The sequence below is a fragment of the Pseudorasbora parva genome, chromosome 22, assembly GCF_024679245.1.
Source record: "Pseudorasbora parva isolate DD20220531a chromosome 22, ASM2467924v1, whole genome shotgun sequence".
NCBI classification, from domain to species: Eukaryota; Metazoa; Chordata; class Actinopteri; order Cypriniformes; family Gobionidae; genus Pseudorasbora; species Pseudorasbora parva.
The window spans coordinates 19,182,441-19,195,083 of NC_090193.1; the positions used below are offsets into that span (position 1 = coordinate 19,182,441).

General features: G+C 35.9%; 1 protein-coding gene across 2 annotated transcripts in view; it reads left to right on the forward strand.

Moving 5' to 3' along the window:
- The window catches only part of LOC137058722 (inactive N-acetylated-alpha-linked acidic dipeptidase-like protein 2), a 436,678-nt gene that overhangs the window by 306,465 nt on the left and 117,570 nt on the right, over positions 1-12,643 (forward strand). For both annotated transcript variants that reach the window (XM_067432113.1, XM_067432114.1), the window contains exon 10: positions 11,237-11,383. In XM_067432113.1, coding sequence (XP_067288214.1) covers positions 11,237-11,383 — 147 coding nt within the window. The remainder of the gene's footprint in view (positions 1-11,236; positions 11,384-12,643) is intronic.

The window sequence follows — 12,643 nt, forward strand, 5'->3', positions numbered from 1 at the left end:
CAGCAGCGAACCGTACCAGAGTTCACATGAACCGAACCCAAGACCACCTTTTTAATCAGACTCGGGTGCGGTTCGCGGGTGCACACCCGAGTTTGGAAGACAGCATTCATATCATCCAAACGAAGCGAAGTCTGAAGTCAGTCGAATCTGAGTGCGCACTAAAAGTGCTAGTGTGAAAGCACCCTGAGTCACTTTACCACTACATGTCCACTAACACTCATTAGAGTGTTAGTAGACTGTCTGCTTATTATCTGCAAACACTTTATTCTGATGTACCCCAACAGACATTCTTCTAACTAAAAGTAGCCTTGCAGGCACATGTCAACTTATTCTAACCCTACCAGTCTATTAATGTTCAAATAACACTAATGAGAGTTATTGGACATATAAGTGCAATGTTCCTTTAGTCAACAGTACAAGCCCTATCACACACCCGGCGCAATGCGACTCCAGGCACAACGCAAGTGTTTTTTTGCTTATTTCAGCCTGACGCAGTTAAAGTTTTCACATCCAGCGTCACGTTGTTTAAATAGCAAATGCACTCGGAGCCCATCTGTTCACCCATGGTCGTGCTGGTCTGAAAGCAAGGTGCGTTCAGGCACATTGTTGATGTGTTGCTATTTTGAGGCAATTGAAATCGACTGCGCCATTGACCATCAAAAACCTGTTCTAAAGTCAATATTGCAGTATTTTTTTGTGATATTTAAAGAGCGTGTTAGTAATGTGCGCCTATGGGCTGAAACACACTGATGACTAAGTACAACTCTTTTGGACCATGCACCTGGCAACTGTTTTTTCCTTCGCTAAACAAGCAAAAGTGGATTCCTACACGCCCTTAGTGCACCTGCAGCATGCACTTCAGACCATACACTCATTTCGTTAAAATAGTGCCCTATGTGTTAAAGGGACCATCAATTGTAACCAAAGCTGTGAATTACTGGTTTAGAAAGCAGTGATGTCAATTTCAAAATGTAAAACAGGAGAAACTGAACTTCGTAACATGAATTAATGTACCATAGTTCATGTAAAAACATTCAAAATTACCTCAGTAAAAACCTGTAATATTGAGTGGAAGGTTGTGAAAGGTTATCCCATCACATTTCTTCAGTAATTTAATGTTGTGGCATCATTGATGTGAGTGATGGCACGCTGAATTTTCCAAGATGGCAGGTACTCTGACGTGTCTTTCTTGAGTATTGAACTATTGATTGACCGATATTTCGGTTTCATGATATTTAAAGCTACACTATGTAACTTTTCCATCCACTAGAGGGCGCCTATTCAAAACGAAGGTGTAGTTTGATGACGCCAGGTTTGAGTGCAGAATCTTGGGACATGTGGTCTTCACCTCACAGCCGGTAGGAAAAGATTTGGGCAGAAATCATGTTCATGAATGTGATTATTAATGTTACTGTAGTATGTGTCACATGTATAGCCGGTTTCCTTTGTGTTTGCACTGGTCACATGTTCCTTTGTTAGTTTCCCGCCACTTATGTGTCTCCTCAGTTACCTTCATTAGTTAATTCTGTTCCAGCTGTGTCTTGTTTATTAACTCATTTTGGTTCCGTATTTAAGTTCCTCTTGTGTTGTCACTCCTTGTTCCAGTCTAAAGTCTGATTTGTGGTGTTCTGTTCTTTCATTCTTAAATAATAAAAGCCCATCTGTTTGGAAGTTATGGATCTCTTTATCTCTGCTGCACTACACACCATGACAGTATGAAGCAGAGCAGGACCGAGTGCTTTGAGAGTTGAGCAAGGCCGCTGAAGCGATTGTTACGCAAACGGCTTGCAAGCAGCGGGACTTTTATTATGACGGGACAAGTCGCCGGCGCCATTTCCTCTTTTACGGTCCATGATTATGAGGTAACGCAGTTCTGTTTATCATATTAGATACATTTAAGTGTGTTTAAAATTATGTTGCTATGATTTTACTGTGCTTTCGCTCAGCGGCTGCTGTGACACTTGTTCACACTGCTAAGTAAAGGAAATCGAGGGTAACACAGATATGACACAATTGACTTTTATAAAGGGTTAGTTCACCCAAAAATGAAATTTATGTAATTAATGACTCATCCTAATGTCGTTCCACACCCGTAAGACCTCCGTTCATCTTCAGAACACAGTTTAATATATTTTATATTTAGTCCGACAGCGTATCTAAGTGTATGCACACTATACTGTCCATGTCCAGAAAGGGAATAAAAACATCCTCAAAGTAGTCCATATGTGACATCAGTTAGTTAATTAGAATCCCTTGAAGCATTGAAAATACATTTTGGTCTAAAAATAGCAAAAACTGCGACTTTATTCAGCATTGTCTTCTTTTCCGTGTTTGTTTTCAAACCTCAAATAAAGATTCAAACGATTATGAATCAGCGTATTGATTCAAGGTTTGAATCGCCAATGTCACGTGATTTCAGCAGTTTGGCAGTTTGACACGTGATCCGAATCATGAATCACTTGTCTTGAGTGGTTGAATGTGGCATCTACTTTTATAGAACACAATATGCTCCAACCCACCATCCAGACAGTGTCATGCCAGATGTTTTGAATGGTTTAATAGCACATTAACAGCATTACCTGACATCTGGCTTGAGAATCGAGGGTTGGTGTGATTGTGATTAATGTGATTTGTGCATTCTTTAAAACGTATTTTAATCAGCAGGAACCTACCAATTTTCAGATCTGTCCTTCTAAAAAATAGTTATCTCTAACAAGAATCATCATGAGCTGTTTTTCTTTCTCGTGTTTTGTCTGTCATATGAAAACGTCACCCCTGTTCTTTTGTGTAATTGCCACTGATTTCAGTATTTCTGTTTCAATTTAAATGGATGCATTAGGCAAGAAATTAGCTCATGCATTTGTCTGTCCGTTAAAAGGCTCCAGTGCGCCACCATCTGTGCAGCGACTGCAAACCTCTCACATTATGCGCAGTGACACCAGTCTTGTTGTTTCTTTTAAATAATCTCAGTCTTATTCATCTATTTTGTCACTTCTTTTTATAAATGTATCAGCAGTTCCAATTCCACTTCTCTGCAAATGTAATTTTCAAAGGTCACCTTCTCTGAGAATAAATTATCTCCACAATGCAAGGTCATTCTCCGTCTCCAGCGCATTCAGAACGAGATAACGGTTTAGTTCACACATCTCTCTCTCTCTCTCTCTCTCTCTCTCTCTCTCTCTCTCTCTCTCTCTCTCTCTCTCTCTCTCTCTCTCTCTCTCTCTCTCTCTCCACACGGCATTCTCTTTGTTCGCTGTCATTTTATCTTTGCACTGTGAGAAATTTTAGTTTGATGCCACGTTTTGTCATATTCAAAAAAATACTCATTTTGCAGCTGTGAATTGGTAATTATCTCAGGTGCATTTTACACTATGCAGTGATTTTCCATTCAATCCATAATTCCTGTTTAGCACACAGCCTCTAAGACAACTGTATACCGCTAGTTTGGGAAACATTCAGAAAAAGTTTTAAGCCATCACAATTTGACCCTTGTCAAACTCGCCCTTAAATCCTTACACTTGCCAATGTTTCCTTCTTCTAACTCATCAACTTTGAGGACAAAATGTTTATTTATTCAGGCCCTTCATAGATAAGACGCATTTAAATCATGTTTACTTTACTTAATTAAACTGTGTTCAATTAGCATAATATATTTAAAACTGAAGTTTACTTAATTAATGCGTAATGCGTTAAAACCACATGAAATTTTTGTGCTGACATAACTAACTGGGCAGTGGATCTGTAGTTCCCAGCATGCTTTGCAAGGGACTGCGCTAAGAGAGAAAATGTATGGAATAAAGTGTTATTTGATTTGTTTTGTTTTTCAGTAAAGGGAAAGATGTTTAGTTCATGTTAGTGTTTAATGTTCAGTTATGTTGGTCTCAATTAAATATTTTTAGTTTGTCCATTGAGTTAATTTTGCATTTTATTTTCAAAATTATGCTTGTTGCTATTTAAATGTTTTAAAGGCAAATTAAATTGCTAACATTGTTCACCTTACATAGTAAACTTTTATAAATTTAACGTAAGATCATTAAGTAAACGCCACGTATAAATATTATGTAACAGTGACAAATTCAAATGGTTTGTATTTACTCAAAGAAAGTGTGCCAGATTTACTTGATTTTTTTTGTTCATATAACTAAATTGTTATTTGTAAAAAAAAAAAAATGCTCAATATAGTCGTGTGTAACCACTTGCCACATATTTTTTTTAAGTAAATTCAACAAGTCATTTGTTTTTTGTTTTTTGTTTTTTTTAGTGTTGCTGCCTAATATATCCCACCCACTAAAAGTTGATGTGATGAAGAATATAATCAGTTATTCACTTCACCTGTCATAATGTCGATCGCCTGATCGGTGTATATAAAAGTGCAGACAATAATGGTAAAAAACAAACAAAACAAGTCTTCATATAACAAATTGTTTAAATTGAAATTAAATTGCCCTGAAAGGGGCATTACTTTTGTTAATAAACACTGTCTATGCCTCTGGGGACGTATTCACAAAACATTTTATCTTACCACTAAGAGTTCCCCTAAATGGAAATAAAAGTTCTGAGCTAATATTTTTCTCTTAAAATCTATTCACAAAACTGCTGAGAGCAACTTTTACTAAGGAATAGAAAGACGTCTTAAAGGGGTGGCTGCTTGAGCATAAACAGTATCTGCAAAGTTACAGCGCTGAAAGTTCAATGCAAACAGAGATATTGTATTTTAAAGTTATGGCAGTTTATTGCCTAAAAAAACTGCCGGTTTGGACTACACCGAGCTTCTTCCCGGGTTGGTGACATCATAAACCCTTGCTATTAACATAAACACTGCCCCAGATGTGACTTCTGCCCGTAATGGTAAGGTGCGTGGCGTTTCCAGACAACCTCCTCTTGGCACTTTGGGCAATAAAAATACATGAATCTACATTTGGCCATCTAACCAATCTAAGACCATTGTGTTTTTCTGAGGGATGGGCTTTATAGAAGCAGGAAGCAAATGAGCCGTTCAAAGGACTGTGGATACAGCGGTGTGGAGTAAAGGTCAAATATAAGAAAAATACGGCGTTAAAAAAAAAAAAAAAGAAGAAGAAGTATTAAGACATAAACGCAACCAAGCCTAGAAAGAAAAACACGGAACCACCCCTTTAAGCTGAGAGTAAGGGCGGGGTTGACCTCGTTGCTATGGATGATGTCATCATTCTTACTAACTATGACCACAGTGATTGGCTGATATGGAGGGGTCTCTGTCACTGATTCAATTATTGATATATTTTGTTGAAAGAGGTTTCATGTGGCTATATTTAAATGAAATGTTTGCCATATTCAAAAAAAGATTTTAAAATAAAAATGTTGCCATATTCAAATAAAGATTTTAAAATAAAAATGTTGCCATTTTCAAATAACGATTTTAAAAAGTAGGTTAAGTGACACTACTCGAACTTGTATATGTTCAGCTAATTGTCAGAGTCTGATGTGCATCTCGAGAGATTGCAGAATTAAGTGAAAATGATGTTTTATAAACAAAGTTTGTGAGGAGCCCATTCAAATCTTGTCAGCACAAGAGGACGTATGTAATATTTACAACAGCCGAGAGATTCACCTAACGTAAGTCACCTCCACAGTTTTCTGCATCCCTCCACCTCCCTGTTCCTCACTCTCGGTCTGCGATATGACTGACTCTGAGTTTGGGCTAAATTCTGAGTTTGGAGCCCTCGATCGCTTCGGACAGCCCATTAAATACGCTTATATTTCTTTACTATATCCGATCATTTGTAAGTGTGAACTCTACTCAACTACCACGGGTAATACATCAAGTACATTTTTTAATATTAAAGATACATTAATTATCACTATTTCCTCAATGTTGTAGTGTGTTAGGGCGGATTGCAGCAACAGCCATTATGATTCTTTGTGATTTGGTCTCAGTGACTTATGAGTCCTCTTGACTACTCCTAGCGTTTCATGGATTTGGGAGATAGTTTTAGTGATAAAATGCTTTGTGAAATACTCTCAGAGCAAACATTTAAGAGTCCTAAAAATAGGACTGACACGCCCATTATTAGTTTCTCCTAAATTGGCAAGTTAGGAGCTACTTTTAGCCTTAAGATGTTTTGTGAATACGGCCCCTCATCTTTGGCTAATTATTGTGGACAATCTTTCTTTTTGCTGCCTCCGATCATGTGTGGGTGGTGTGCAGTAGGATGTGAAGTTCTTACTCACTGGATCACAGTGATCACAATGGCATGGTAAAAGCCTGTTCATTTGCTAATGGTCTTTAGCAGGCAATGCTGTTTGTTTCACATCAGCTGAGGTGACGAGCAGCTTCATTTGCTGTGGCTGTCTGCCAGTGAATCTCTCTCTCTCTCTCTCTCTCTCTCTCTCTCTCTCTCTCTCTCTCTCTCTCTCTCTCTCTCTCTCTCCTCTCTCTCTCTCTCTCTCTCTCTCTCTCTCTCTCTCTCTCTCTCTCTCTCTCTCTCTCTCTCTCTCTCTCTCTCTCTCTCTCTCTCTCTCTCTCTCTCTCTCTCTCTCTCTCTCTCTCTCCTCACTACCCACAGGTCTATTCAAGCTCAAATATATAAACAATGATTTTGCCATCTCGTTATCATTGCAGACAGAGAAATTAAATATTGATTCTCCTCACGGGGAAAAGGAATTGCAGTGCAGAAATTACCTATTCTCCCTCTTTCTCGCTGTTTCTGCTGTCACATTTTACCTCAGGAATTTGTGGCTAATTTTGACTTTAATGGCTTTAACTGGCAATAAAGATATAGAGGCCACTTTTTTTCAGAATGAAGAATTGAGTGTTACAGTAATCCATGCACAGTGCAAAAACAGACATATGCAAGTATGACTATTGTGCAAATCATTGCATAATTATATTAATGAGTAAAGCTGTAAATGCACTTTATTATGTGCCCCACCTACTTTTCAGGCCACTTTGTTCATGTGACCAAAATCATGAATGCAAAACAAGCGTTTTGTTAAGTTATGGCAAACTAACTATGTACAAGAATATGCAGCTAAAACAATCTTAAGGAACAATAGAGCTTTGTTACTCGACTGCTTTAGTGTTTGTTTGTTTTATATTTTCTTTGTTTATAGTATATTTCTTGGTTGGTTGAGCTTTATTGAGGCATGCTAAACTGATGGGTAAAGCTCTTCATCAGGATCAGTCAGAGAGTATGAGTATGACATTCAGCATTATAAAAATGAATAACACAAAAACCTGTACTAATGGCCATTGAAGGGCAACATTTGACAATGCTGCATTAAAATACTTAAAATACACTAAAATGTTTTGCCTAATAACCTAAAAATTGCTTTGTTTGGTAACATCTCATTTTGATAAAGTCATAAATATGAATAATACTGAATCGACTTGACTCTGTTGAGTTACACAAAAGTAGAAATAACTCCTTTAAAAAAAAACAGTTATATATTTCCATGTATGTCAAATTTGATAAAGATTTAAACAACCCTTCTCCTCAGGACATCATTTTGCTTATAAATATTTTCTTCAAATAAATATTAATTATTGTTGAAATTAATTATGTATCCATTTATGAATAATATGTTATTAATATTTATGTAAAATTTAAAATTAATATTGTATCAATATGCTTTTTCATAGTGAAAAATTTATTAGAAATATTCCCTAAGCCTCTGACAAATCTCTTCTTCTAGTCTAAAGTCTGACCTCTTTCTTTCACCTAGAGTTGCAGAGTTGGGGAGTAAACATGCTGTATTCATTTTATATCTATATGCGTTAAAATAATTTAACGTAAATAAATGACAAAAGCATGTGAAGCATGAAGTTTTTGTCACGCAGTTAGATGATCTTATGATGATCTGCTTTCATGTACAGACACAGTCCATTCGCGCTGTGTCCACATACTCAGGAAGGATAATATGTCTTTTGTAACGCGTATGTTGTCGTGTTTAGTAATTGTAGGTTTATGCAGTCAAAGCAGTTGATTTAGGAGGGTTTTTTTGACGTTTCCAGGTGGTCCTGTTCAGTAACACAGCTTGATGTCTAAAATGAAGACTTCTGTAAAGTTTTTTTTTTATTTAATATTTTTTACATGGGCGCTTAGGTGTATATGAATCTATCATATAATAGAATTATATGGACTCAATATATTTGGTTATTTGGTTTTCTTTTGGAGTCTCCATAGCCTGGATGCCAGCCGAACTTAGCCCCGCCCACAAAATTTTAAGGTCGGGCAGTTCGGTCTGGCATTGCTCCATAGAGGAGTAATTATCTCCGAACAGAAACTGTTCGGACCAATGAAGTCATCAGGGCGGGCTTTAGATGATGATGGGTCATCAAAGGAGCTTGGATTATATTTGTTTGAATCCTGAACGGAGAGCTTGTTTGTATCTGCATTCACCTTTACAAGTTCTCTCAGAAATGATGATCATGTTGGGTAAGTACTCTGTGTATCATTAAATTGTTTTACAACACCGGCAAAGATCTTGTATTCCAGCCTGATTTCAGCGCGCGTGCAGACAGGATTGCCAAGTTTTTACAACAAAACGCACCAACTACTAGCCCTAAACAATAGCTTCTCGGGGGATTCTCCAGGGAAAAAATGGTGTTTGGGGGGTAAAATGTGTGTTATTTTGGCAAGGTTGCCTGCTAAAATTCGCACTCATGGGTCTATATATCACATAATAGTCGCTTCAACCCGCGGACATAGAAAACAACCCGCGGAAAAAACGTGGACTTGGCAACACATTGCAGTTGAACTATGTTGACATTTGACAATGCGTTCCTTCGTTGCTCTGATTGGTTGTAGCTCTATCCAATTAAGGTCTTTCCTGGTTCAGTTTAAACACGCCCCATAATCACAGCCCAATGGAGCAGTTTCAGACTCATATTCTGACTAGAGTTGAGTATAACCACGTCAGGCTAGAGTCTCCAATGATCCTTGAAGCTTGCCGATAATACAGTTTTGGATATAGCAAATTATGACAAAATTAATGTGTTTAATGAGATAAATGGCTTATTAATTTCATGATAAGTGCGCAATTAACCGCACAACAAAGGTGTGATTAAAAAAAAAAAAATTGATAGCCCTAATATATACTTTTTTGTAATTTTTTGTGTATAATCATAATCATAATGACATAATTGTAGAATTAAACTTTGTCAGACATTTATTATGGATGCAATTTGTGTATCCGTGTTTTAAATGTTTTTTTGTTTAGTTTTTTCCTCAGCAGTAGAAACTGTAGCTGCTGTTTTATTTGTTTTTTTCAAAGCCTCTCTGATATGAATTACTCTGATGATTGTTGTTAGTCACAGTTGATTGTAACATCACAATCTGTATTTTTCCTTGCATTATGCTTTCAAACTGTGTTTGTATAGATTTACATTGATTTTGGCCCTGTCAGTCATCATTTGCGCTTGTGTGAGGTTTATGTAGCTGCATGTAATTCTGTGAACGTTGGCCAACTGCGTGTGTGTGTGTGTGTGTGTGTGTGTGTGTGTGTGTGTGTGTGTGTGTGTGTGTGTGTGTGTGTGTGTGTGTGTGTGTGTGTGTGTGTGTGTGTGTGTGTGTGTGTGTGTGTGTGTGTGTGTGTGTGTGTGTGTGTGTGTTTCTTTCTTCTGCTCATCAAGCCTGCATTTATTTGATCAAAAAATACAGAAAAAAATGTAGTATTGTAATTTTAAAAGAATTGGTTTTCAATGTATTATACTTTAAATGATCATTTATTTCTGTGATCCTTCAGAAATCATTCTAATATGATGAATCATTTTTAAAGTTGGAAACAGTTCTGCTGCTTCATATTTTTTCATAACCTGTGATACTTTTTTATAATACTTTGATGAATAAAAAGTAAAAAAAAAAAAAAGATTTATATTTTAAAACATTTGCTTCTTCTTCTTTTTTTTCTTCTTTTTTTTGTATAACAAAACAACAAGTTTTGTTATACAATATATTATACAATATAACAATACAGTATATTGTTGTTATAAGTGTATAACAACAATATACACTACTGGTCAGTTATTTGGGGTCAGTCATTTTCTTTCTTACTTTTTTTTAAATAAATCAATTATAATAATAGTAAAGGAGATTTATATTATTTGAAAATGTTTTATTTTGGATAAATGCAGTTCTTTTGAACCTTTTATTCATCGTATATATATTAGGCAGCAGAACTGTTTCCAACACTCATAATAAATCAGAATATTAGAATGATTTCTGAAGGATCATGTGATAGACTGGATGTCATGTGACACTGAAGACTGGAGTAACGATCCTGAAAATTCAGCTTAGCATCACAGAAATAAATGAGAATTTAAAGTATAATAATAAATAACATTGTAATAATATATCACAATATTTATTTAAAAAAAAATCAGTATTTTCTCATCAGATAATTGCAGGCTTGATGAGCAGAAGAAACTTCTTTCAAAAACATTACAAATAGTAATGTGTCCAAACTTTATATATATATATATATATATATATATATATATATATATATATATATATATATATATAGTAGCTCATGTCATTTGCTGTACAATAGAACAAAATCTGTTCATTTAGCAGCAGTTTTGTGATCAATACTACGGGTTAAATCCGTAGGTTATTAAATAGCCAAGGGCCAGTTTCAACCTAAACAGATTAATCCTAAACCATCACTCAATGAGAAATCAATAGCGGTTTAGGATTTAGGCAGGCCTTTAGTGATTAAACCCACAATTTTATGCAGCTACAAATGAGATTTAAAAGCACATTATTATTGTTGTGTGAAAACAAGAACAATCCTACAAGTTGGATAACATGTGCTATTAAATGAAAACCATATTTAAAATACCTTAATTCTCATGTTTTGTGCACAACACGAAAATAGTTCTAATTCAAATGACAAATATTAAAATACTACTAATCACATGCCAGTGAAAAACATTTTTTTCAATCCCATTCATTTCCCACTCACAATATATCATGTATATATAAGATGTAAATAATGTATATATAAGATGTAAATCATATATTATTAAAAAAAAAAAAAAAATTAATAAAAGCTCCTCACTTAAATGCATTCCTCACATATCACTCTATAACATCCTTCATTATTGTATATACAGTATCTTATAGATCGTTATAGAAGGTCTAGTCAAGTTATTCTGTTCACTGTAGTAATAAAATAGGTGGCAGGATCGCATTGTAGACTGCTGTATATCGCAACAATGACGAATTATCACGCATGTGTGTTAATCTTTCAGAGACATTCGGTGAGTTGCAGTAGAGGAGGTGGTTGTCCTGGTCCGAATGTCACTTCACTGCAGACCCCTGGAGATGCCAGCTTTTTTTCTAATCAACTTGCTGTCCCCACAGTGGAGTTCACATACTCAGAGTACCCCAAAACAGAGGTACGTGGACATACATGCTAATGTGTGCAATATAAGCACATTGATGGGCCAATCATTCATTACATGCACTGAAAGTTCAGAAGGCGTTAACAACAAGCAGCCATTCCCTGCACCACTGTCCACAGATGAGGAAAATATTCTCAAGAGGCTGACAAATAATAGCCTAATGGACACCATACGTTTCAAATGCGCAACGATTTCCCATACACTAGCACTAGCTTTAGACAGTAAGATGTCTTTTATTTTATTATATTTCTTGATATTTTATTATATGATATGATTTATATCTTATATTTAAATTATTTTTTATGATAGGTACAGTATGCAAATTATCTCAGACATCCAACTGAATAAATTATGTTGACCATTTGAATCTAACCATGTCAACAAATGAAAAAGGGCCACTTTTTACCTGAAATGCCATACTTTTACGTAGTAAAAAAGCTGTGTAGGCGCAGGTGAAGGTCCGAATCCACTTTTGCTAGTTTAATGACAGGAAAATGGTCGGCTTGCAGTACATGGTCTAAAAGGGTTGTGCCTATTCTCTTAATGAGTGATGGATTTTTTTTTTTTTTTTTGGAGGGGTGTAATGTGCAATAAACCAATCAGTCTCGTCTCCCATTCCCTTTAAAATCAAGTTGCGTTTGCACCATGTTAGCTTTGCTATTTAGAGAAGGAATCCTTTTATTTTTAATATTTAATGTGTGTGTGCTGCATCCCTGTGTGTGTATTAAGCTGAGTGTATGCGTGTTTTGGACCCGTTTATAGGTGCATATTACTAACACGCCCTTTAAATATGAACAAACATTTTTTTTTTTTGTTATATAAAAAGCAGTCTTTAAATAGCAGCACAGGCCAACAATGCACCTGAACACAACTCGTTTTCACATCAACAAGCCATGGGTGCTCAAATTGGCACAAATGCATTTAAACAACATGGTGCAGGATGTGAAAATGATAACTGCGTTGGGATGAAACCAGCAAAAAACACGTGTCGCGATTGGCGATCAGACAATTGTACACTCGCGTAGTAAAACATGAATTTTTAGAAAAAATGTTGTGCCATATAGAGTAAAAAGTTTAGGATAAAATGCGTCTTTTACCCATGTGTGCCTTTAGCCACGTTTCCCCGACAAAAAAAATCATAAACACAATGTTGAAACCCTATTGTTTCATATGTATTTATACATTGGTACAATTCTCGCTTTTGACTTGACTGATCCAGTCCAATTGGATCACTTTAAAATTTCAACTGGTTTC